This window comes from Coregonus lavaretus (genome assembly GCF_964263955.1).
Source record: "Coregonus lavaretus genome assembly, chromosome: 21".
Classification (NCBI taxonomy): Eukaryota; Metazoa; Chordata; class Actinopteri; order Salmoniformes; family Salmonidae; genus Coregonus; species Coregonus lavaretus.
In genome coordinates this window covers 19,467,903-19,495,563 of record NC_140008.1, presented here as the reverse complement: position 1 = coordinate 19,495,563, position 27,661 = coordinate 19,467,903, and the positions used below count along the sequence as shown (strand labels likewise).

At 42.7% G+C, this 27,661-nt stretch overlaps 1 protein-coding gene across 1 annotated transcript; it reads left to right on the top strand.

The window, feature by feature from the left end:
• Positions 1 to 97: 97 nt before the first annotated feature.
• LOC311148919 (unconventional myosin-If-like) lies at positions 98 to 27,626 on the top strand. The gene is made up of 28 exons (XM_084185944.1): positions 98 to 216; positions 2,547 to 2,678; positions 4,980 to 5,073; positions 5,495 to 5,585; positions 6,123 to 6,210; positions 6,334 to 6,423; positions 7,391 to 7,522; positions 7,757 to 7,891; positions 8,117 to 8,249; positions 8,361 to 8,557; positions 8,655 to 8,735; positions 8,856 to 8,942; positions 9,049 to 9,135; positions 13,457 to 13,624; positions 13,762 to 13,847; positions 15,638 to 15,719; positions 15,819 to 15,925; positions 16,119 to 16,217; positions 16,515 to 16,659; positions 23,772 to 23,886; positions 24,032 to 24,201; positions 24,353 to 24,498; positions 24,755 to 24,901; positions 25,037 to 25,185; positions 25,355 to 25,417; positions 25,612 to 25,816; positions 26,025 to 26,200; positions 26,678 to 27,626. The coding sequence occupies exons 1-28, from the start codon at positions 214 to 216 to the stop codon at positions 26,752 to 26,754; spliced, it is 3,285 nt and encodes a 1,094-aa protein (XP_084042070.1). The 5' UTR covers positions 98 to 213; the 3' UTR covers positions 26,755 to 27,626.
• Positions 27,627 to 27,661: the final 35 nt, after the last annotated feature.

Sequence of the window (27,661 nt, the reverse complement as noted above, 5' to 3'; positions counted from 1 at the left end):
TAGGTCTGTGTTTGAGGAAGTAAATTTGAGCGCTGTGGATGTTGAAGTCTTCTAGGTGTCTCTCTGACTGACTGTGTGTGCTGGAGACTTCCTGACTGTGATGGCCGTGCTGTGAAGGGCTAGTGTGGGATTACCGACACACACACACACTCTAGACTTTGGACAGCTGAGGCAGGACCGCAGGACGAGAGGGGCACACCCACCGCTGGCACAATGGTAACACACCTCCACCTCACACACTGATGCAGACTCTCCTCACTAGGGCTTGTCTATTCTCTCCATCTATACACTGAGGTTTCATGTCTCTCACAGACTTACTGAAGAACATGGCCTTATATGTTAAATTGAGGTCACTTGACACAGCTGTACAGTGAAGTCTCACATTCTGCCCTGAAGCTGGCACTTTGAAGCCTGGCAACTGCTGACTTTGAACCGATGGTGAAGCACAGTAATGTTCAATGGTGTCTGACTGAGATTTAAACCTGTTCCATTCTTCCTCCTACACAATAAATGGAAGTAATGTGAAATGCTAAAGATATGCCAAGATGATGAAAGGAAAATAGATAACTGCTGTGTTCTATCGCTCTTTTCAACAACTATCATACAACAAAGTGCTGCAGAACAGTAGGTAGTGGACGTTAAGTAGTAGAGAATGGAACTCCTTAAATGGAGAAGATGCTGTCCTTTCCTCTTTTGACTGACAAGCCCTGCTAGTGTCCACTCAGGTTTTAGTGAGCGTTCCTACACTAGAGGGATATATAACCTCACATTTTGTGGTAAGAGTGTGTGCTTCTCTGCTGCTGCTACAATTGTTGTTTTTTTCATGATCAGAGATTGGATTCTCATGACTTTAACAAGACATGAGAGAAAAAATACATGTAGGTACGGCAGCATTGATCAAAAGCATTCAAAACTGTCCAATCAAATGTAAAAAGGAGCAGTAGACGTGTCTATTGTTCCTTAGGAGCTGGGTAAGTTCTAACGGCAGGGATGTAAGGAGGGACTGCAGCAGTGGCGTGTTGCAAAGCTGAGAGGGTTTCTCAAGATGCACTGGCGAGGCATGAGAAGGGAAGTGCAGCAGCCCTGAGAGAGAGACAGAGGGGCCTGTGGTTTCTATCACAATACTTCCTCCTCACACTCCCAAGCACAGATCCTGCCCCTAACTGGATATGCAAACACAGAATTTCAAAGATAACGGAATTAGCCAAATTTACATTAAGCTTACATTAAGACCGTTTTCATTGATAGATAGATTTTTGATGCCTTGTCATGACTTTCTCTGCAACAGGCTGACAGTAGTCACAGTGATGATGAATGGAATACAGTAGTAACACAAAACATCTCTCAGGTCTGACACTACACAGCAGAAAGTGGGCCAATTTTAACATATCACTTGATCAACAGTCACATCAGTATGTATGTAAAAACAAGGTGTCAGTCCCATGCTGGTGATGTGGGAGAGTGAGAGAGCGAGAAAGAAATGAGTACAGTCAGAATTGTGGTTTTACCCGGCTGTTTTCGAGCCGAGCAGATTATTTATGGATGTGGTGTGATATGTGTGCCAAACATACAGCCTTATAAGTCAGGTTGTTCACATGAAAAGTGTGAACAACCACCCCCGAGGAATTACCACCCCCGAGGACTGCTGGTTTTCTTACAGTATCTACTGTACATGTTATCTTACTGATAATTGAATATCATTGATTGATTAGCCAGAGAGTTGACTGACTCACTTGTGTTGAAATATACAGATGTATTAGAATACCAAAGTTATCAGCAGCTGGTTGACAGTTGTAACTCAGACCACAGTAACCTACTTTCAGGTTCCACCACACATCAAATCAAACCGGTGTTGGGAACCCAGACAAGGCTAAGACCATATCATCCAGTGTAATACAACATCTTTGGCCCAACCTGGGCCACCTCAACTGTGGTGATGGGGAAGTCAGGAAGCTCTCTGCACTATGTGGTGAAAGTGATCATCATATTGTGGGCATGGGTTGAGAGTAGAACATGTAAAGGTAGTCCTTTAATTGGCAAACCATGGCCTAATGGTGTACTTTAAACTGAGCGCCCTCCCATTCCACAGACTCCTATCGGTGGCATCTATATTCAACAGATACCATAACTACTGGTTATCACTCTGGTAGATCAGAGTGGGAAGCAGTACTTTACAGCGATGGCCAAATTGGCATACGCTCACCTCATCTACTGCTCGTTGCCTGGTAACTTTCCTCAGCTTCCTGTACGGATAACCACAGTTAGTCACATTCTTAATGACACGGTTACACACAGAGAGACCCTGCTGCTGAGAAACTTCTCTCTGTTGTCTGCTGGTGCATGTGCCTTCCAATTACAGTAGGCCTATGCTTCCTCTGGTTTTCTATACCCTGCCTTCTCCTGTTTGTAGATACCCTCTCATAATGTACTGTAGCTCACATTCAGTAAGAACTAGGTCCTCTACAGATCTACCTCTGCTTTTCACTCTACCTTAAATACAAACAAAATGATGTGCATTCCCTAACCCTAACCGTGCTCTCCTGCAGGGCAGTAAGTACCACTGGCAGAGTCAGAATGTCAAGCAGAGCGGTGTGGACGACATGGTGCTGCTGTCCAAGATCAGCGAAGATGCCATTGTGGAAAATTTGAAGAAGAGATTCATGGATGACTTCATCTTTGTATCCTATTTGATTGTTTGTTAGAGAGTTCCTTTATCAAGTCTCACAAAAACAATTTTTCCTGTGAAGAGTTGGGTATTCTAATGTCTCTGTTCTTGATTCTTTAAATGTCTCTTCAGTGAAAGTTAAAAATAGGCGGGGAAGTACACTGTGAAGACACACACTCTCTCAGACTGATATACAGTGGGGAAAAAAAGTATTTAGTCAGCCACCAATTGTGCAAGTTCTCCCACTTAAAAAGATGAGAGAGGCCTGTAATTTTCATCATAGGTACACGTCAACTATGACAGACAACATGAGAAAAAAATCCAGAAAATCACATTGTAGGATTTTTAATGAATTTATTTGCAAATTATGGTGGAAAATAAGTATTTGGTCAATAACAAAAGTTTCTCAATACTTTGTTATATACCCTTTGTTGGCAATGACACAGGTCAAATGTTTTCTGTAAGTCTTCACAAGGTTTTCACACACTGTTGCTGGTATTTTGGCCCATTCCTCCATGCAGATCTCCTCTAGAGCAGTGATGTTTTGGGGCTGTCGCTGGGCAACACAGACATTCAACTCCCTCCAAAGATTTTCTATGGGGTTGAGATCTGGAGACTGGCTAGGCCACTCCAGGACCTTGAAATGCTTCTTACGAAGCCACTCCTTCGTTGCCCGGGCGGTGTGTTTGGGATCATTGTCATGCTGAAAGACCCAGCCACGTTTCATCTTCAATGCCCTTGCTGATGGAAGGAGGTTTTCACTCAAAATCTCACGATACATGGCCCCATTCATTCTTTCCTTTACACGGATCAGTCGTCCTGGTCCCTTTGCAGAAAAACAGCCCCAAAGCATGATGTTTCCACCCCCATGCTTCACAGTAGGTATGGTGTTCTTTGGATGCAACTCAGCATTCTTTGTCCTCCAAACACGACGAGTTGAGTTTTTACCCAAAAGTTCTATTTTGGTTTCATCTGACCATATGACATTCTCCCAATCCTCTTCTGGATCATCCAAATGCACTCTAGCAAACTTCAGACGGGCCTGGACATGTACTGGCTTAAGCAGGGGGACACGTCTGGCACTGCAGGATTTGAGTCCCTGGCGGCGTAGTGTGTTACTGATGGTAGGCTTTGTTACTTTGGTCCCAGCTCTCTGCAGGTCATTCACTAGGTCCCCCCATGTGGTTCTGGGATTTTTGCTCACCGTTCTTGTGATCATTTTGACCCCACGGGGTGAGATCTTGCGTGGAGCCCCAGATCGAGGGAGATTATCAGTGGTCTTGTATGTCTTCCATTTCCTAATAATTGTTCCCACAGTTGATTTCTTCAAACCAAGCTGCTTACCTATTGCAGATTCAGTCTTCCCAGCCTGGTGCAGGTCTACAAAAAATTTTTCTGGTGTCCTTTGACAGCTCTTTGGTCTTGGCCATAGTGGAGTTTGGAGTGTGACTGTTTGAGGTTGTGGACAGGTGTCTTTTATACTGATAACAAGTTCAAACAGGTGCCATTAATACAGGTAACGAGTGGAGGACAGAGGAGCCTCTTAAAGAAGAAGTTACAGGTCTGTGAGAGCCAGAAATATTGCTTGTTTGTAGGTGACCAAATACTCATTTTCCACCATAATTTGAAAATAAATTCATAAAAAATCCTACAATGTGATTTTCTGGAATTGTTTTAATCAATTTGTCTGTCATAGTTGACGTGTACCTATGATGAAAATTACAGGCCTCTCTCATCTTTTTAAGTGGGAGAACTTGCACAATTGGTGGCTGACTAAATACTTTTTTTCCCCACTGTATATATATATAGGCACACACTTACATGCACACACACTCACACACAAACATGTACACCTGCACACAAACAAAACATCTTATAAAGGACTTTATACCATGTAGAGAGATTTCAGATTAAAGATCACTGAGGTCATATCACTGGCCCATAGCATTGGTCCTTCCATTCTGTATCATAGGTGACAATAGATGATGCTCCTATTGACACGTTAGCAACAACACAATAACAAACATACCATCCTTGCCTCAGTCATCCCCCTACCACACATCTTCACACATGTATGTATGCAATAACAGGACTACACTGTTCCTCTTTTGAATTCACAGCATGACTCAACAGCAAACTTCCCTATTTTTGGTACACTGCACATTTGGCACTTACGTCATACTTTGTGTGAAAAAATATTTATATTTATATTTTTGAAAGGTTGACATCATCATCAACAATTTCAATGTGATTGTTTCAATATTACATGATTTCACCAGAAACACCCTCCCTATTCCGTAACAGTCATGTGCAGACCTATATTGGCTCTGTGTTGATATCAGTGAACCCATTCAAACAGATGCCCTATTTCACTGACCGGGAAATTGAACTCTACCAAGGGGCTGTGAGTAAACCATCCTATTGTTCAATGATTACTTTGGCATTTATATGCCCATTAATTTCCTTGTTTACCTTAGTAAATGAAATGTGTGCACAACATTTGAGAGAAATAAGCTTTTTGTGCGTATGGAAAATTTTGGGAATGTTTTATTTCAGCTCATGAAACATGGGAGCAACACTTTACATGTTGCGTTTATATTGTTCAGTATAGATTCCTCTCTCTCTCTCTCTCTCTCTCTCTCTCTCTCTCTCTCTCTCTCTCTCTCTCTCTCTCTCTCTCTCTCTCTCTCTCTCTCTCTCTCTCTCTCTCTCTCTCTCTCTCTCTCTCTCTCTCTCTCTCTCTCTCTCTCTCTCTCTCTCTCTCTCTCTCTCTCTCTCTCTCTCTCTCTCTCTCTCTCTCTCTCTCTCTCTCTCTCTCTCTCTCTCAAGGCCCAGAAAACCCTCCCCACATCTACGCCCTGACTGATAACATGTACAGGAACATGATGATCGATCAGGAGAACCAGTGTGTTATTATCAGGTGTGTCATTATAACAGTCTCACATTTTATTAATAAAGTCTGCTTTCTCTTTCTTCTGGCAGGCAGGATGTAGGCCTAGTGCTTCTCTGTGCCTCCGTCTTACACACCTTAGGCCAGTGTTTCCCAACCCTGGTTCTCGAGTACCCCCAACAGTACACAGTTTTGTTGTAGCCCTGGACAAACACACCTCATTCAACTCATTGAGGGCTTGATGATTAATTGACAAGTTGAATCAGGTGTGCTTGTCCATGGTTACAATAAAAATGTTGGGGGTACTCGAGGATCAGGGTTGGGAAACATTGCCTTAGGCCTTCTCATGTGTGTCATTCCACCCAAGCTCACCGAGGCCAACTTTCACTGTTTTTCTCAAAACTACCGAAGAACCAAAGAACCAAAGAATCAGTGTTTAATTTCCTTTATACCGGAAATAAACTATGAATTTCATGTGTAGCCATAGTTCACCTTTCCAGAAAGCTTCACACAAAGTGATTGACATTGCCCCTAATATGTCTGTGTGTTATGTGTGTGTTGTGCCAGCGGGGAGAGTGGAGCTGGGAAGACTGTGGCTGCAAAGTACATTATGGGTTACATCTCCAAAGTATCAGGAGGAGGTGATAAAGTGCAGGTATTACAATATTACCATTTCCATTACCATTAAAAAAACAACTATTAGCATTGCCATTACTAATGACTGTGAAGGAGACTCTGAACTGCTGTGTCGTGATGTTTCTCCCTATGTGTCTTTCAGCATGTGAAGGACATCATCCTCCAGTCTAATCCTCTGCTGGAGGCCTTCGGCAACGCCAAGACTGTCCGCAACAACAACTCCAGCCGCTTTGTGAGTGACACGTACAGCAATCAACCTTCCTTTTCCCCTTATTTCTCTTTCTATCCTCCTCATCTTGTTCCTCCTCCTCTTCTCTAGACACTGTATGTGGCCTATCAAAGTAAGACTGATACTGTAAACTGTTCATTTCTGCAACTATTTGTTTGGAACTCTAACGGGTCTGTTAGTCACGTGCTATCTATTCTTATAGCCAATACACTGTGCACAGAGGTTGTTGTTTTTCCTGTGCTCTACCAGAGATGATCTGCATTCTGCAGACTATATACCCACAGCAGCAGTATGCAACAGTCACCTTTCACCCTCGCCCCTTTCCCTATTGCTGAGACCCTGAGACGTTATCGTCAGTTCCTAGCCACATCCACATGCAACAGTACAGCCTTTGTAACTGAGTGCCTGTCACCTCTGGTGTTTCCTGCCTCTGAGGTGCTCTGCTGTATGTACTGCAGGCCTCTATTATGGAAGAGCAACACAATGAGATCAAAGAGCTGTGTAGTAAAGTAATGTAACCAACAATTTACCCATCAGTGGTTGCTTAAAAGGAGAATCCACTCAAAAAAACATATTTTGGTATTGTTTTCATTCGTCTACTGTTGATACAGTCCCAAATGTTTAGCATGTCAGCAGTCAAGTTCTTAAGATATTGGACTTTCAAGAAGCAAAGTGTCACCAGCCACATAATCATGATGATGCAAAATGCAGTGGACTAATGAAAAAAATACTAAAAGATAGTTTTTGAGTGGATTTTCCCTTTAAAGGCTAAATATCCTTCCTACACGTTTATGTTATTTACATACAAATATATTTTTAGGGAGTTTACCACAACTTTGAGGAGCTTGTGTCACTGCTCTGGTGCTCTCATTTCACCAGTCCATACTAGGGCTATATCCCCACTCCAAACCAGAACCCTCAAGTCATAATTTGAGTGATATGTTTTTGTGTGTGTGTTCTGATCTAACAGGGTAAGTACTTTGAGATCCAGTTTAGCAGAGGAGGAGAGCCGGACGGTGGTAAAATCTCCAACTTCCTCCTTGAGAAGTCGAGGGTGGTGAGCCAGAATGAGAACGAGAGGAACTTCCACGTCTACTACCAGGTCAGTCAGGCCCTGAGCTAGGCCAGCAGTGACACAGCTACCCACAATGACTCTCTCACTATCTACCCATCACCTCCTACTGGCCTTTCATACAACTGGGTGAGAAGGTGAATGACCTTCTCACCCTTGAGCACATTAACGGTTCTGTAGTATTTCATAACTGGGTGTGAATTGTTGACGTGTAATTAATGTGCTGTAACTTTCAGTTGTATTTATCTGAACTGTTGTATTTAGCTAATAGAGGGAGCCAACCTCCAGCAGAAAGAAGGCCTGGGCATCATGACTCCAGAATACTACTACTACCTGAACCAGTCAGGGACATACAAAGTGGACGGAACCAACGACAGCAAGGACTTTCAGGAGACAATGGTACTTTACTCCATCAGGGCTTAAAACATAGAATACACATTTTTCACAGAAGCACTGGGAGCAAATTGACACTTCCGGTTTATATTTGTAATACAGGCTTATAATTTGCAAAATATACTGTTCTATTGCGTATTCTTCCATCATATTCCCTCAGTCCCAGTTCTAGATGTTGTTGTGTGTTGTTAGGACCAGGAGTAATGCCTCTCTGTTGTATTTTGTCCACAGGAAGCCATGCATGTGATTGGGATCCCAGAGGCCCACCAGGCTCAGGCGCTGCAGATCATAGCAGGAATCCTGCACCTTGGAAACATCAGCTTCATAGAGGCAGGCAACTATGGCCAGGTGGAGAGCACTGACTGTGAGTGGGAGACATGGGAGCGCAAACATGCATAATACATTCATAAATGCAACACCCAGTGAAGATGGAAAAAATTGGGGATTTGTCCTGTTTGTATTTTCTCCCTTCCAGTGCTTGCCTTCCCTGCCTATCTGCTGGGCGTTGACCCAACGCGTCTGCAAGACAAACTGACCAGCAGAAAGATGGACTCGAAGTGGGGTGGAAAGTCTGAATCCATCGATGTGACGCTCAACCAGGAACAATCCACCTACACCCGCGACGCCCTGGCTAAGGCCCTCTACACACGACTCTTTGACTACCTGGTGGAGGTTAGGGACATCTACTATAAACTGCAATGATACACACACAGACATAAATACAGTAATGACATGTCCGTTTCATACTAATTAATTATCCTCATACCAGGCCATAAACAAAGCCATACAGAAACCTCATGAAGAATACAGCATCGGAGTTCTTGACATATATGGCTTTGAGATATTCCAGGTAAATCGTATATTAAATACATAGAAATGTACATCTCTGATTGGATAACGAGACAAGACATAGCTATGATGATAATATGTTGTAACATTCTCTTTAACCTGGATGTGTGCTTTCTGACAGAGGAATGGGTTTGAGCAGTTCTGCATCAACTTTGTCAACGAGAAGCTACAGCAGATATTTATTGAGCTGACACTGAAGGCTGAACAGGTACAAACCACTCTCAAACATCAACACTTTACATTTCTTTAAGAGGTGTCTTGGATGTTGTTTAATAGTTATATTGGCATTGTCTATCTCTCTATGTTTCTCCCAGGAAGAGTATGTTCAGGAAGGAATCAAATGGACACCAATTGAGTATTTCAACAACAAGGTTGTGTGTGACCTCATCGAGAATAAGTTGGTAAGCTCAAAATGACACAATATCTCAATGTAATTTCCTCAAATGTATCTACAGTCACATCCAAAAAGTATTGGCACCCTTGATAAAGATGAGCAAAAAAGACTATCAAATAAATAATACAAATATTACGTATATTGTGAAAATATTATTATTTTATACTAATACAATTGGTCAGAGAAATATATTGTGTTTAACAAGTAATACCATTTTTTTTTAAAGATGGGTGTCAAAATTATTGCCACCCCTGTTTTCAATACTTTGTGCAAACCTACCCTTTACGAGGATAACGGCACTTAGCTTTTTTCTACCATGTTTTATTAGTTTGAAGATCACATCGGGAGGGCTCTTAGACCATTCCTCCACACAGAATCTTTCCAGATCCTTTATATCTTTCGGTCTGTGCTTATGGACTGCCCTCTTCAATTCAAACCACAGGTTTTCAGTGGGTTTCAAGTCCATAGACTGAGATGGCCTTTGCAAAATGTTGATTTTGTGTTCAATTAACAATTTCTTTGTGGATTTTGATGTTGCTTGGGATCATTGTCTTGCTGGAAGATCCAATTGCGGCCAAGTTTCAGCCTCCTGGCCGAGGCAACCAGGTTTTTCGCTAAAATGTCCTGGTACTTGGTAGAGTTCATGATCTCCATAACATCAAAGATCCACCAGCATATTTTACAGTAGGTATGACATTCTTTTCTGCATATGCATCCTTCTTTCGAGGCCTAACCCACCACTGGTGTGCGTGCCAAAGAGCTCTATTTTCGTCTCATCTGAGCATAGCACCCGGTTCCAATCCAAATGCCAATGCAATTTAGCAAACTCAATCCGTTTACATTTGTTGGTTGCTCTCAATATAGGCTTTTTTATGGCAACCCTTCCAAATAGCCTATTGGCATGGAGGTGGCGTCTAATTGTAGATTTGGAGACTTGGTGACCCCAAGATGCGACCAAGTTCTGTAATTCTACAACTGTGGCCCTCAGACTTTTCTTTGCCTCCGGAACGATCTTCCTCACTGTGCGTGGGGACAAGATACACTTGGGTCTTCTACCAGGTAAGTTTACCACTGTTCCAGTGGTTTTAAACTTCTCCATTGTTGCCCTAATAGTGTTAAGTGGTGTATTCGGTTTTCTGTGGGTTTTTTGTACCCATTGGCTGATTTATGAAAGTCAACAGCCATTTGTCTCTTTTCATTAGTGAATTCTTTGCCTTTCCCCATGGTGATGGATGACAAATGGATTTTGCATGCGTGTTACCTCATTTTTATACCCCAGGGAAAGCCACAAAAGGCTACAATACAGTTCCTTAAAGATGCAGTATGCATAAATCGTTCCTCCATTTCCTGGTTGCTAAAATTCTAATTGTTTGCCTAATTTCAGTTTGTGACAATACAAACAAGTATAGTGTAGATAATCATTGTACCATCTAAACCGCTGTCAAATATCCGTTCCATAACCAAAATTATTTTGTTTTTAGCTGTTTGAAGCTGGTGTACAAAACCAAAAGTATAAGACGCATAAACAAAACTTAAGAACGGGAAGCATAAAAATAGCGCACATAGAACAGATCTACCACTTCCTAGACTTGCTTTTAATGCGAATGACAGATCTATAACACATATTTATATGTTATTTGGTCAAGTCGCCAAATAAATTACATATTGCAGCTTTAAAGGGCATCTACACTTCCTGATTTGACCTCCTGTTTTAAACTTGCTTAATTAAGAAATGCTAGCGGCCATGACTGAATTCAAACGTGAGTTAGTTTCAGGGTGTGGGTGTCTCTTGTGTGTGTTTGCAGGTGGTAAGAGTTAGCCTAATTATTTGCCAATTAGCTTCAGCCGGCTGGTGTGTGACAGTGGCAAAGTTGGTATGACTTTGCATAGCCTATCTTTGGGGCTAGTATCTCTGGGGCTAATTACACAGTGTAAGTCTTGAATTAATCGTGAATAGTGATGAGTGAGAAAGTTACAGATGCACAAATATCATACCCCCCCCAAAAAAATGCTAACCTCCACTGTTATTGTAATGGTGAGAGGTTAGCATGTCTTGGGGGTATGACATTTGTGCGTCTGTAACTTTCTCATTCATCATTATTCACAATTCATTCAGGACTATGTGTAATCATGGTAGCATCCACATTAATGTAGAAGTGTTTAGAAACATATTTTATTCTTATTTACAATAAAAGTGACTCCAAAATGACACAATACATTATTTACCATTCATTCATTTCTATTGGGCACAAAATCATCTGAAACACAACCAAAACAAACAGCAAATGCATCCAACAAGTTTGTAGAGTAGGAATATGGGACGAAATACTAAACCTTTGACTACACTACCAGTCAAAAGTTTGGACACACCTATTCATTCAAGGGTTTTTCTTTATTTTTACTATTTTCTACATTGTAGAATAATAGTGAAGACATCAAAACTATGAAATAACACATATGGAATCATGTAGTAACCCAAAAAGTGTTAAACAAATCAAAATATATTTTATATTTGAGATTCGTCAAAGTAGCCACCCTTTGCCTTGATGACAGCTTTGCACACTCTTTGCATTCTCTCAACCAGCTTCACTTGGAATGCTTTTCCAACAGTCTTGAAAGAGTTCCCACATATGCTGAGCACTTGTTGGCTGCTTTTCCTTCACTTTGCAGTCCAACTCATCCCAAACCATCTCAATTGGGTTGAGGTCGGGTGATTGTGGAGGCCAGGTCATCTGATGCAGCACTCCATCACTCTCCTTCTTGGTCAAATAGCCCTTACACAGCCTGGAGGTGTGTTGGGTCATTGTCCTGTTGAATAGTCCCACTAAGCGCAAACCAGATGGGATGGCGTATCGTTGCAGAATGCTGTGGTAGCCATGCTGGTTAAGTGTGCCTTGAATTCTAAATAAATCACAGACAGTGTCACCAGCAAAGCACCCCCACACCATCACACCTCCTCATCCATGCTTCACGGTGGGAACCACACATGCGGAAATCATCCGTTCACCTACTCTGCGTCTCACAAAGACACGGTGGTTGGAACCAAAAATCTCTAATCTGGACTCATCAGACCAAAGGACAGATTTCCACCGGTCTAATGTCCATTGCTCGTGTTTCTTGGCCCAAGCAAGTCTCTTCTTCTTATTGGTGTCCTTTAGTAGTGGTTTCTTTGCAGCAATTTGACCATGAAGGCCTGATTCACGCAGTCTCCTCTGAACAGTTGATGTTGAGATGTGTCTGTTACTTGAACTCTGTGAAGCATTTATTTGGGCTGCAATTTATGAGACTGGTAACTCTAATGAACTTGTCCTCTGCAGCAGAAGTAACTCTGGGTCTTCCTTTCCTGTGGCAGTCCTCATGAGAGCCAGTTGCATCATAGCGCTCGATGGTTTTTGCGACTGCACTTGAAGAAACGTTCAAAGTTCTTGAAGTTCTCCGGATTGACTGACCTTCATGTCTTAAAGTAATAACGGACTGTCGTTTCTCTTTGCTTATTTGAGCGGTCCTTGCAATAATATGGACTTGGTCTTTTACCAAATAGGGCTATCTTCTATATAGCGTCTGCTAAATGGCATATTATTATTATTATTATTATTATTATTATATACCACCCCTACCTTGTCACAACACAACTGATTGGCTCAAATGCATTAAGAAGGAAAGAAATTCCACAAATTAACTTTTAACAAGGCACACCTGTTAATTGAAATGCATTCCAGGTGACTACCTCATGAAGCTGGTTGAGAGAATGCCAAGAGTGTGCAAAGCTGTCATCAAGGCAAAGGGTGGCTACTTTGAAGAATCTCAAATATAACATATGTTTTGATTTGTTTGACACTTTTTTGGTTACTACATGATTCCATATGTGTTATTTCATAGTTTTGTCTTCACTATTATTCTACAATGTAGAAAATAGTAAAAATAAAGAAAAACCCTGACTGGTACTGTACTTTAATACACATAAGTGAATTTGTCCCAATACTTTTGGTCTCCTAAACTGGGGGGACTATGTACAAAAAGTGCTGTAATTTCTAAACGGTTCACCCGATATGGATGGAAATACCCTCAAATTAAAGCTGACAGTCTGCACTTTAACCTCATAGTCACTGTATCATTTCAAATCCAAAGTGCTGAAGTACAGAGCCAAAACAACAAAATTGTCACTGTCCCAAAACTTTTGGAGCTCACTGTCGCTCAGTATCTGTGTTATTAATTTGATACAGTCTTTTTTGCTAAACTTTATCAATGGTGCCAATCATTTCGGATGTGACTGTATATTATGTTTGTGGCTACCACTCTACATTTCTAACAATCCCTCTCCCCCCCAGAACCCGCCAGGCATCATGAGCGTGCTGGATGATGTGTGTGCCACCATGCATGCCAAGGGTGAGGGGGCAGACGGCACCCTGCTCCAGAAGCTCTCTGCGGCGGTGGGCACACACGAACACTTTAACAGCTGGAACTCTGGCTTCGTCATCCACCACTACGCAGGCAAGGTGAGTACCAGGAGAAGACAAGAGTTCTAAACTCAAAACTGATTTAAGTAAACACTTCATGTGGGTAGATGTGGGTGAGGTGTGAAGGTTGGTGTGGATTTTAAGGTTGACACATTATGTATTATCTGTCACCTCAGGTCTCCTACGAAATAAACGGCTTCTGTGAGAGAAACCGGGATGTGCTTTTTACTGACCTTATTGAACTCATGCAGAGCAGCGAACAGTATGTATACCTCCATCTTTACCTTAACAGACAGATCCCAGTAAGCAAAACCTATTTGACGTCAGGTTCATTTTATGTGCTGAACGAAAGGTGAAAATACATATTTTATTCACGTCGAAAGTACAATTTATGGACGTCGAAAATACATATTTTCCGGACATTGAAAACACATTATCTGCACGTTGAAAATACATATTTTCCAGACGTTAAAAATATGTATTTTTCTGACGTTGAAATCAGGTGCATTTTAGGTGCTGAATGAAAGATGAAAACAACGTATTTTCTGGATGTCAAAAAGACATATTTTCCAGACGTTGAAAATACAACATTTTTTGGTCATTGATTCTATGGCCAAATTTCAACTGCTCATACATTCTCAATGACATAAGCATTATATCACATTAATAATTTTAGGAATATAGGAAAGAGGAGCCAACTGAAGATTGCAACTTCTTCTCCCAAGTGGCGCAGTGGTCTAAGGCACTGCATCGCAGTGCTAGCTGTGCCACTAGAGATCCTGGTTCGAATCCAGGCTCTGTCATAGCCGGCCGCGACCAGGAGACCCATGGGGCGGCGCACAATTGGCCCAGCGTCGTCCAGGGTAGGGGAGGGAATGGCCGGCAGGGATGTAGCTCGGTTGGTAGAGCATGGCGTTTGCAACGCCAGGGTTGTGGGTTCGATTTCCATGGGGGGCCAGTATGAAAAGTAAAAAAAGTATGTATGCACTCACTAACTGTAAGTTGCTCTGGATAAGAGCATCTGCTAAATGACTAAAATGTTAATGTAACAGAATATTTATTATTGCTCCCTAATGACGGGATGATTGATACCGGAGCTCCGACACAGTTTTCGAAGCACTACTGATGTTACACTACCATCTGACAAGTGTCGGAACTCAGAACTGAGAGTGCCGAACTTTGCTGGAAGCTTTTAGTTTTTATCTAGCTAGATATTTGATATTTGCATTGTTTGCTCTATAACATTTAACATTTTAGTCATTTAGCAGATGCTCTTATCCAGAGCGACTTACAGTTAGTGAGTGCATACATTTTTATTTTTCATACTGGTCCCCCGTGGGAAACGAACCCACAACCCTGGAGTTGCAAACGCCATGCTCTACCAACTGAGCTACACGGGACTACAACCCATTCGTTCATACGCCACAGTGATATACAATAACGCTGTGACAACAAAAAGACAACAGTCACACAGTGGCGGAATAAATTCAACTACACATACGTTTGTTTAATCACAAAACCGGAGAGCAACATCTGTCCGGTAAAGTCCACAAAGCAAATATTGCATGTAACAGACAGTTATATGACCTGCAGTATGGTCAAGCAAGTTCATGTTTTTGACAGTTTACTACTGATTTAGAACCACAGAGTTACCGCAAGTCAGCACAAAGACAACAGGAGCACCGCCTCCACTATTCCAGCACCATTTCAACTTAAACATCATCAAATCAACAAGGCTTAGTTTAATACACTGAAAACAAACTTAAAGATACCAAAAACAATTTAGTCCCAATCGATGTTGCTAAATATCATGTGGCTGTCCATGGCACTGATTTCTGTGTGTTTGTGTGTGTGCTTGCTCACGCAAGTGGAAAAACAAAAAGTTGAACCCCAATGCCATCCTCCTCTCTTTCATGTTGGCAAAAAGGTCTATGGCTCTGTCATTCAGTACACTTTTAGTTTTTGTTTTCATAGGCTACCTAGCTAAAATGCTTGCAAGCCTAACTTAATGTGAAAAGCAATTCAATATGGTCCTCAATCTTGTCCCCATAGTGCCTTCATCCGCAGCCTCTTCCCTGAAAACCTCAACACAGACAAGAAGAGCAGGCCCACCACTGCTAGCTCTAAGATCAAGGTAACAGTCCCCACTCTACTACCAGCACTATGGTTCAGTGGTTGAGTTTGAGGTTATTAGTACGTGGTGGTACATCCCTCTCTTATGTTCTCTCTGCAGAAACAAGCCAATGATCTGGTGAACACGTTAATGAAGTGCACCCCCCACTATATCCGATGTATCAAACCCAACGAGACTAAGAGACCCAAGGACTGGGAAGAGAGTCGGTGTGTCCCTATAACACCCCCTAACAGACATCATATACAATAGCAGAACATTTAGGGAATTCAGCAGGGAGCTATAATGCTCTAGTTTGGAACATTAGAACATAGAGGATATTGAACCTGTGTGTGTGTGTGTGTGTGTGTGTGTGTGTGTGTGTGTGTGTGTGTGTGTGTGTGTGTGTGTGTGTGTATTTAGGGCCAAGCACCAGGTGGAGTACCTTGGGCTGCGGGAGAATATCCGTGTACGTCGAGCCGGCTACGCCTACCGCAGAGTCTTCAATAAGTTCCTACAGAGGTGAGTCTTACTTACTCTTAGGTGTGTGTCCTTCAGTGTCCGCTGGGTGTCCTTCAGTGTCTGCTGGGTGTCCTTCAGTGTCTGCTGGGTGTCCTTCAGTGTCTGCTGGGTGTCCTCTCAGTGTCTGCTGGGTGTCCTTCAGTGTCTGCTGGGTGTCCTTCATTGTCTGCTGGGTGTCCTTCAGTGTCTGCTGGGTGTCCTTCAGTGTCTGCTGGGTGTCCTCTCAGTATGTGTGGGGGGATGGAGGGTGTACTGTATGCTCTACCCAGTGCCTGACTCACTGTGTTTGGCCTGCAGGTATGCCATCCTGACGGCGGAGACGTGGCCGTGCTGGCGGGGGGGAGAGCAGCAAGGGGTCCTGCATCTCCTCCGCTCTGTCAACATGGACACAGACCAGTACCAGATGGGACGCTCCAAGGTCTTCGTCAAGGCCCCAGAGTCGGTAGGGACCAACATAGTTCTCCCTGGGAAAAGTGCTGTTTCTCAATGGGACTTCCCGGTTTAAGGGTGAATACATGAACTGTATTAAAAGGTGTGAGGTATTCATCTATACACTGCAAAGTAATGTATTTGAAGCCCCTTACACTTCAGTGTTGTGATGCAAAAATTCTAGCAAAATGTATAGCGCATAGAATTAAAAAGGTATTGTCGGATATTATTCATTCTAATCAGACAGGTTTTTTACATGGAAGATACATTGGATATAATATAAGGCAAGTATTGGAAACAATAGAACACTATGGAAAATATGGGAAATTCATATTCATAGCAGACTTCGAAAAGGCATTTGATAAAGTTCGACTGGGGTTTATATATAAATGCCTGGATCATTTCAATTTTGGAGAATCTCTTATAAAATGGGTCAATATCATGTATAGTAACCCTAGGTGTAAAATAGTAAATAATGGCTATTTCTCAGAAAGTTTTAAACTGTCAAGAGGAGTGAAACAAGGTTGTCCACTATCGGCATATCTATTGTGGCCATCGAGATGTTAGCTATTAAAATCAGATCCAATAATAATATCAGAGGATTAGAAATCCAGGGCTTAAAAACAAAGGTGTCATTGTACGCTGATGATTCATGTTTTCTTTTAAATCCACAAATAGAATCCCTCCACAGCCTCATAGAGGATCTAGATACATTTTCTAACCTCTCTGGATTACAACCAAATTATGACAAATGTACTATATTATGTATTGGATCACTAAAAAATAAAAATTTTACATTACCATGTAGTTTACCAATAAAATGTACTCGGAATACATATCCCAAAGGAAATAAATGATCTCACTTCAATACATTTTAATAGAAAGTTAGCAAAAATAGATAAGATCTTACTACCATGGAAAGGAAAATACCTGTCAATTTGTGGAAAAATCACCCTGATTAACTCTTTAGTATTATCCCAGTTCACCTATTTGTTTATGGTCTTGCCTACGCCTAGAGAACAGTTTTTTAAATTATATGAGAAAAAAATATTCAATTTTATTTGGAACGGCAAGCCAGACAAAATTAAAAGGGCATATTTATATAATGAATATGAATTCGGAGGACAGAAATGATTAAATATTAAAGCATTAGACCTATCACTAAAAGCTTCAGTCATACAAAAGTTATACTTAAATCCGAACTGGTTCTCAAGCAAATTAGTAAGATTGTCTCACCCAATGTTCAAGAAAGGCCTTTTCCCCTTTATTCAGATTACAACAACTCATTTGCAGTTATTTGAAAAGGAAATCATCTCCCAAATATCACTATTTCTAAAACAAGCCATAGAAAGTTGGTTGCAATTTCAATTTAATCCTCCAGAAACGACAGAACAAATAATGCAACAAATATTGTGGTTAAATTCAAATATACTAATTGACAAAAAACCTTTATTTTTTGACAGAATGTTTAAAAAAGGTATAATCTTCGTAAATGATATCATCGGTAGGACTGGTGGAGTTATGTCGCACATGCAGCTAACAAAAACATATGGAAATGTCTGCTCTACCCAAAATTACAACCAAATAATTGCAGCCTTACCGCAAAAGTGGAAGAGGAAAGTGGAAGGGGGAGAAAGTAAGGAACTTGTCTGTCGGCCTTGCATTAAAGAACATAAAACTGTGATAAATAAAAAAGTATATCAGTTTCACTTAAGGACCAAAGGATTGACAGCCGTCCCATATAGATCGCAAAATAGTTGGGAAGAGATTTTTGACGTACCGATCCCATGGCATAGTGTTTATGAACTGACACGCAAAACGACACTGGATTCAAAAATTAGAATCTTTTAATTTAAATTATTATATAAAATTCTTGCTACCAATAGAATGTTATTTATATGGGGGATACAATCTTCCCAGCTCTGCAGATTTTGCTGTGAAGAGACAGAATCATTAGATCATTTGTTTTGGTTCTGTCCATTTGTAGCTTGTTTTTGGACACAGGTCCAGGAATGGCTAAAGGATTGCAATATTTACCTGGAGCTAACCTTGCAGATAGCATTACTGGGTGATCTGAAAAGTCATAGTCAATCGATCAATAATATAATAATACTTTTAGCAAAAATGTTTATTTTTAATTCACAATCTGTAGAAGCAATGAGAATAGAAAGGTTTAGAGACAATCCCCCAAAACATTTAGGGGGGGGGCTCACGCCGTGGACGACGAGGCAGCAGGAGGCCGCGATAGAGCGGTTCCGCTGTTTAGCAGAGGAGGCCACCAGATTAGGGGGGTCATTGGTTCAGAGGGAGCAGAAGGAAAGTGTAGAGGCACGGCGAGAGGAGCTGGTTAGGCAGCAGAAGGAGCGGGGGTTAATGAAGGAACCCAGTCCCGCTCCTCGCACCAATCAAGTGGTGCGTGTCGCCAGTCCGGTCCGGCCCGTTCCTGCTTCCCGCACTAAGCCAGTGGTGTGTGTTCCCAGTACGGTTCGGCCCGTTCCTGTCCCTCGCACCAAGTCAGTGTTGCGCGTCGCCAGCCAGGTCCGGCCCGTTCCTACTCCCCGCACCAAGCCAGTGGTGCGTGTGTCCAGTCCGGCACGGCCCGTGCCTGTTCCACCGGTGCCTGGTCCGGCACCGGTCAGCTGCTCCACTCCGGAGCCAGAGCAATCCGCTCCACCGGGGTCCAGTCCAGCTCCGGTCAGCGGCTCCACTCCGGAGCCAGAGCAGTCCGCTCCACCGGTGCCTGATCCAGCTCCGGTCAGCGGCTCCACTCCGGAGCCAGAGCAGTTCGATCCACCGTCGTCGGGTCCAGCTCCAGTCAGCGGTTCCAGACCAGACCAGGGGCGCAACAGGGAGGCGGATAATAGGTGGTGGTCACGCCCGGAGCCGGCCCACCCGGCCCCTACCCTGTTATGTTTAGGTTGCTCGGTCGGAGTCCGCACCTTTGGGGGGGGGGGGGGGGGGGGGGTACTGTCACGCCCTGGCTCTGGGGACTCTTAAATGTTGAGCCAGGGTGTGTAGTTTCTATGTTGTGTTTTCTATGTTTAGTTTCTAGATCGTTTAGATCTATGTTGGCCAGGGTGGTTCCCAATCAGAGGCAGCTGTAGCTCGTTGTCTCTGATTGGGGACCATACTTAGGTAGCCTGTTGGCACTAGTGGGTTGTGGGATCTTGTTCCGTGTAAGGTATGTTGTTTGTATGCTACCTTGGACTTCACGTTTTGTTTGTTGTTTTGTTGTGTGTTTAGCTGTAAATAAATATGAATGCATATCACGCTGCGCCTTGGTCCTTCTCGTCCGTAAACGATCGTGACAGGATGAGACTAATAACAAATAAGAACAAATAATAACAAAGATCGCTAATAATGTAAGCATACTGTGTCCATAACAAGTAGATAGGTTGTATGTTGGGAGCTTTTGGAAAAGAGCACAGTTAGAAAGATATGGCATATAGAAGCAAACCGGATGGACATCATGAAAATGATCGGAGAGGTTGAGAGTAGAAGAAGTTCAGGAGCAAAAAAATAATAATATATATATATAATAGAATTATTGTAAAATTAACTGTGTCCATAAGGTGTAGATCAGGGGTGTCAAACGTCCGGCCTGCGGGACGGATCAGGCCCGCAAACGGGTTTAATCCGGCCCGCGAGATGATAAAAAAAAAAAAAAAAAAAAAAAAAAAGGTCAAGTATAAAAATGCACTGCAATTTTTCTATTAAATAAACTGCTGTTCCAATTGCGTCCACTGGATGGCGCAATAGCAATTGTGTTAAGCAAGCAAACTGTTTATACCGGGGCAGAGCAAGTAGGTCAAGCACGTGCAGCCAATGAGCTACTTTGTTTTGCCCGCGATATTTATTACCATCGCCACTATGTGAGTCTTCATGCCGACAAATATGACAACTTTCAAGGACAGCGGAGAAGAGAGAAGGTGAATGAACTGTTGGTGGGTCTGAAGAAACAGCAGTCTGTGTTTACTCACAGCCGAGACATCAGTGACGCTGCAGTGAAAGCTAGCTACCTCATTGCTAATGAAATCGCAGTGGCTTCAAAACCATTTATTGAGGGTGAATTTGTAAAAACATGCATGATGAAGGCAGCGGAGATTGTGTGCCCTGAAAAGCGGCAGGCTTTTGCAAATATCAGCCTGACAAGAAACATCTTTCAGTGGATCTTTCAGTGGATTTGGACAGCCAGTTGAAGCAAAAAGTAAAGTCATTTATTGCGTTTTCGGTTGCAATTGATGAAAGCACGGACATTACAGATGTTGCACAACTGGCCATTTTCATCCGCGGAGTTGATGACACATTGACCGTCACCGAGGAGTTCGTGGAGTTGGTGCCGATGACAGATACAACGACAGCAGCTGATATTTTTACCGCACTCGTCGGCGCGCTGGACAGGGTCGGAGTGGACTGGTCCTGCGCTGTCAGCCTGGCTACAGATGGTGCGCCCTCAATGATCGGGAAAAAAGCAGGCGTTGTGACAAAGTTCAGAGAGAAAGTGCAATCTGCAAATGGAGGATGTGATTTTTTTACTTTTCACTGTATTTTGCACCAGGAGGCTTTGTGTTGCAAGTCATTAAAGATGGATAACGTCATGAAGGTGGTCATCCAAACTGTTAATTTCATCCTATCCAGAAGCCTGAATCACTGTCAGTTTGACAGCCTTCTCAGAGAGAAAGACCACATCTATGGCCTGCCATACCACACTGAGGTAAGATGGTTAAGCCGAGGTGCTGTGCTGAGGCGTTTCTTTGATTTACGAGAAGAAATTGAACAGTTCATGGAAGAAAAGGGCAAACCAGTGTTAGAATTTCATTCCGCAGAATGGATGCAGGACCTTGCATTTATGGTAGATGTTACAGAGCACCTGAATAACTTGAACAAACAGCTGCAAGGGCGCAACAAAGTTGTCACGCAGTATTATGACAGCATACGTTCTTTCAAGTTGAAGCTGTCATTGTGGGAGACGCAACTTGCCGGTGGTGATGCAGCTCACTTCCCCTGTCTGAAAAATGTGTGCGCGACCCAACATGTGGCAGACATATATGGCCAATATACCACGGATAAGGGCTGTTCTTATGCGCAACGCAGAGTGCCTGGATACGGCCCTTGGCTGTGGTATGTTGTCCATATACCACAAACCCTGAGGTGCCTTATTGCTATTCTAAACTAGTTACCAACTTAATTAGAGCAGTAACAAGAAAGGTGGCGTCACTCCTACGCGACGCTCGTCCCTCAACAGGGACCAGTGCAGGCGGAATCGTCGCTCTATCTGACGTAAGACTGCCATGTAATGTTAATGGGGTGCTATCATGGCTGCCATATTTTCTAGTGTCATGTAAATCATCATAATGCAGGAACCTCAATGTCCCGACTCTCTAAATACATGGCTCTCTGTGTGTCATGACTCCCGAGTGGCGCAGTGGTCTAAGGCACTGCATCGCAGTGCTAGCTGTGCCACTAGAGATCCTGGTTCGTGTCCAGGCTCTGTCGCAGCCGGCCACGACCGGGAGACCCATGGGCGGCGCACAATTGGTCCAGCGTCGTCCGAGGTAGGGGAGGGTTTGGCCGGCAGGGATGTGGGTTCGTTTCCCACGGGGGGCCAGTATAAAAAAACAAAAAAAAACATGTATGCATTCACTAACTGTAAGTCGCTCTGGATAAGAGCGTCTGCTAAATGACTAAAATGTAATGTAAATGTATGAAGCGGTTCAAAGATAAAATAACGGGACTGTTACGGGAGTTTGAGCAACGCTTTCAGATTTATGTTTATATGTTTTTATGTTGATGTGCTATTGTTTTTAATTGATTTTATTTTATTTGTATATTTAACCTATTCTTGACTCTGTGGTTCTTGCACTTGTTTGTGGAACAGGATTTCATTATTTTTATCTACATTTCTGCCTGAGAAATGACACCCTGATATAGTTCTGTGATCTGTGATATACTTCTGTGAATCACTGAGGCATTGTGTGTTTGTGTGTTCTTTGTCCTCAGAACTTTCATATAACTTGAGGTGTTTTATGATTAATAGTGATGTTGTGCTTTTGGACACTGTCCTCAGGCTCCAGCTTTATGTTTATATGTTTTTATGTTGATGTGCTATTGTTTTTAATTGATTTTATTTTATTTGTATATTTAACCTATTCTTGACTCTGTGGTTCTTGCACTTGTTTGGGGAACAGGATTTCATTCTTTTTATCTACATTTCTGCCTGAGAAATGACACCCTGATATAGTTCTGTGATCTGTGAAACAGTTCTGTTAATCACTGAGGCATTGTGTGTTTGTGTGTTCTTTGTCCTCAGAACTTTCAAATAACTTGAGGTGTTTTATGATTAATAGTGATGTTGTGCTTTTGGACACTGTCCTCAGGCTCCAGCTTTATGTTTATATGTTTTTATGTTGATGTGCTATTGTTTTTAATTTATTTTATTTTATTTGTATATTTAACCTATTCTTGACTCTGTGGTTCTTGCACTTGTTTGGGGAACAGGATTTTATTATTTTTATCTACATTTCTGCCTGAGAAATGACACACTGATATAGTTCTGTGATCTGTGAAACAGTTCTGTTAATCACTGAGGCATTGTGTGTTTGTGTGTTCTTTTTCTTTAGAATTTTCAAATAAACTTGACGTGTTTTATGATTAATAGTGATGTTGTGCTTGTACTATTTTGGACACACTGTCCTCAGGCTCCAGCTTTATGTTGTATGTTGATCGTATTAAAACAAAGAAAACAATCTGAAGTTGTTGTTTTTAAGTTATATATACCATGATTTTTCCGGTCCGGCCCACTTGGGAATAGATTTTCCTCCATGTGGCCCCTGAGCTAAAATGAGTTTGACACCCCTGGTGTAGATAGTAAGTATAGGCCGGAAGTAGAGGCCTGGGCATTGTTGTTCACTAATTTACTCCAAGTAGGGAAAGGATGGCGGGGTTGAAAAGTAATAAAGGGGAGTATATATATAAAAAACATGGGGGATTGGAAGTGATGCAGACAATTACATTGATAGAAGATACAATCTATCTGCAATTTTAAGCTGATCCATCCCCCAGAAAAAAAAAGTAATGTATTTGATCTAAGCATTCCCTCTCCCCTCTCCCCTCCGTCTCCTCTAGCTCTTCCTATTGGAGGAGATGAGGGAGAGGAAATTCGACACGTTCGCCAGGACCATCCAGAAGGCCTGGAGGAAGTACATCGCCAGGCGGAAATATGAACAGATGAGGGAGGATGGTGAGTGTGTCAATGATCCTGGAGAGGTGTGTGGGGATGGAACAAGAAAGAAAAATGATTATACATAAATGATACAGCAATGAATATGCCCTCAGAGGGTCTTCCTTAACATTCCCAGGAACTCTCTCTCCTATGTTGTCCCCAGCCTCAGACATCCTGTACAACTCTAAGGAGCGGAGGAGGAACAGCATCAACAGGAACTTTGTAGGAGACTACCTGGGACTGGAGCAGAGGCCTGAGCTCAGACAGTTCCTGGCCAAGAGGGAGCGAATTGACTTCGCAGATTCTGTCAACAAGTTTGACCGCAGGTTCAAGGTGCGCATACCCCTTCCTCCCCCACAGAGCGCTGAGGAAAACAGAGCCAATGTCTGGGTTAACAGCACAGCATGGGGTTAACTTCTTCCTTCTTCCATTTATATCCACTTACTCTCTCTCATTCTCTCCCCCTCCTATTCTCTCTCTCCAGTCCATCAAGAGGGACCTGATTCTGTCTCCCAAGGGCATCTACCTGATAGGCAGAGAGAAGGTGAAGAAGGGGCCAGAGAAGGGACAGATAAAGGAGGTGTTAAAACGGAAGCTGGAGTTTGAGAGTATCCACTCTGTCTCTCTCAGGTAAAGGATTTTTCTCACTGCTAAACTTAGAATAGCGTATAACAGTGCAGTGTGATGTAATTTACAGGCAGTGTCATTGGGAGTTTTTGTGGTTAAAGTGGTTAATGATAAACAGGAACTGATAACACAGGATCTGTTAAAACTCCCTTTGTGCTATTATATCACCCTACTGTGTGGGTGTGACACTTCTTTTTGTCTTCTACCAAAGCCAATCCCTTAAAACTCTCCATTTATATATTTCTCCCACTCTCTGTAGTATGAGACAGGATGATTTCTTCATCGTGCATGAGACTCAGTATGACAGTCTGCTGGAGTCCAACTTCAAGACTGAGTTCCTCAGCCTGCTCTGTAAGCGCTATGAAGAGGTGACCAAGAACAAGCTGCCTCTCTCCTTCAATGACAGGTATTACTACACACATACTGGATAGCGACATCCTTGCTATATGACTCCATAGTTTAGTGGATTGGATTAACTTTGGATAAAAGCATCTAGTAAAATGACTATATCATTCATGTCCGCTGTTGTGGCTCTCTGTAGGCTGGAGTTTAGGGTGAAGAAGGAGGGCTGGGGCGGAGGGGGCACCCGTGTTGTGGTGTTCCAGAAGGGACAGGGGGACCTGGCAGAGATCAGACCAGCTGGAAAGACCCTCACCATCACCGTGGGAGACGGCCTGCCCAAGACCTCCAGTGAGTAACAGGAAGAGAGAGAAGCACATACAGAAGGAGAAAAGAGAGAGACATACTGTAGATACAGATGGACATGTAGATCTATAGAATACTAAGGCTGACTTGGTATAACATATCCTATTCATCTTAATATGTCATCCTTTGAAACTCTCCATGTTTATTTTGTCAGAGCCCACCAAGAAGGGAGCGCTACAGATCCGTGCAGGCGGCAGGAGTCAGCCTCCCAGCAGAGGTAAACTCATTATTCTGTTCAGCCATGTTCCTACGTCATCAGCAAGCCTCACTCCATGAACATGGACTTGTATTTCTTACTATGAACTGTGTACCACCACCATGATAATTATGTTGAGGTATTAGTGTATGAATGGATATACTGTATGTCTGTCTTGTGTTTACCTTGTATCTCTGTTCCTCTTCTTTGACTAGGGTCCCAGAATGGTGCACCCAGAGGTAGAGGTGCTCCACCGCCCCAGCAGTCAGAGCACACCTACACCTCCCAGAAACAGAATCGCCCCCCCAGCGCTGCCCTCCCCAAACTGGGCTCCCAGAATACCAGACGAGGCGCGGCCCAGACTCAGACTCAACAGGGGAACCTGGACTTCCTCAACGTGCCTGACCAGGGCGTGTCTGGGTGAGCTGAATAAACTGAGCATACAGTGGGAATTCACAAAAATATACTATCTGCAGTGAAGGATAGAAGTTGAGCTCTCATCTCTCTCTCCCTGTATATCTAGGATAGAAGTTGAGCTCTCATCTCTCTCTCTCTGTATATCTAGGATAGAAGTTGAGCTCTCATCTCTCTCTCCCTGTATATCTCATCCCTTTCTATCTCTCTTCAGAATGCAGAGGAAGAGGAGTATCAGCAGCCAGCGGCCGCCCCCGGCCCCGTCCAGCCGGCCCAAGGCCAAGCCCCGCCCCATGGGCCCGCGTTGCCGGGCGTTGTACCAGTACGCTGGCCAGGACACAGACGAGCTCAGCTTCGACGTCAATGATGTCATCGACCTGCTCAATGAAGGTAAGGTACACGTATGGAGGGAATAGAATAGTACTCGATTGTTTATTTGTGAAAAAAGAAACTGTGTCCATTCTGAACAAAGGAAAGGGGAAGAAAGAGGAGACTAGAGCACCTACACTGAGGTGTTTGACGCTTGGCACTAGTACACCACTGCTGTAATGCTTGAAGTGCTGATCATGAATAAGCACACAGCATCAATTCATGCTCAGACCTGAATTGGATGAGGCATTAGGCTGTAATGTGTATGTAGTCCACAGCTGTTCATCTCTCTGTTTTCATTTTTTTTTTTACATTTGAAATTTTAGTCATTTAGCAGACGCTCTAATCCAGAGCGATTTACAGGAGCAGTTAGGGTTAAATGCTTTGCTCAAGGCCACATCGACAGATTTCTCACCTAGTCAGCTTGGGGATTCGAACCAGCGACCTTTCGGTTACTGGCCCAACGCTCTTAACCGCTAGGTTACCTTTCCCTTGTAGATGCATCAGGCTGGTGGAGGGGCAGGTTTCGTGGCAAGGAGGGACTCTTCCCTGGGAACTATGTGGAGAAAATCTGATGACTGCCTGTCCTGTGGCCCAACAAACTGAATGTGTACAACAGACATAACGATCCACTGTAAAGCAATGGTGAATTGCCTGTAAGCCAAACAGTAATATCTGATTCACAAGCGTTTCAACAGGATCATGTTGACACCAGTTCTTTGTATTATCTGCACAACAATATCAGTACAGAGAAAGAAACAAGTTGAAAAGCTAGCTGAAAAAGAAGACTGTGCCTTTTTAAATTTTCATGTGTGTTATATTGTCAGACATAACTGATTTAACTGGGCCTTATTCCAGTTTCACAGACGAGGACTTTGATGCAAAGCTTTGAGGTGCTAACTCAAAAGAGGATGCAATGATTTTATGCACATAAAACATTGCTTTGTGATAAACCATGTGAACAAATGTAGGGCCATCAAGTGTAGAAGAAAAATCATCCCAAAAATCCCTATTTTCTATTTAAGTAAATACTACCTGTAAGCAACCACTAGGAGGTACTGTTGCACCATTTCCATGTCTTAAATTCTTGCAAGTGCTCTGAAAATAAAAGGTTGACTGATGTATGATAATATACATTGTTCTTTGGTGTTATAAGCTTCTAATTACAAATATGCTGGATTTTTTCCCCCCTACAATTTCTGCTATGTTGGATTCATTATTGATACACTGTTTGTGTCATCATTGGCATCATGTGTAACTAAATAAAACTTTATGCTAGAAGCCCACCTCGTTCTTACATCATGTTAGCGATCTGTGATGAACCCTAGAATGCATCCTTGTTGTTCAAAGTGTCGTAACCCTGTACGAATGCTGTCTTCAATATGGCTATGTATGATGTTGTCTTGTTTTGTATGCTTTGTACAAAATAATAAAATGCAGCACGACAGGATCTTCCTAAACGTACCTCTTTATTAGCTAGCT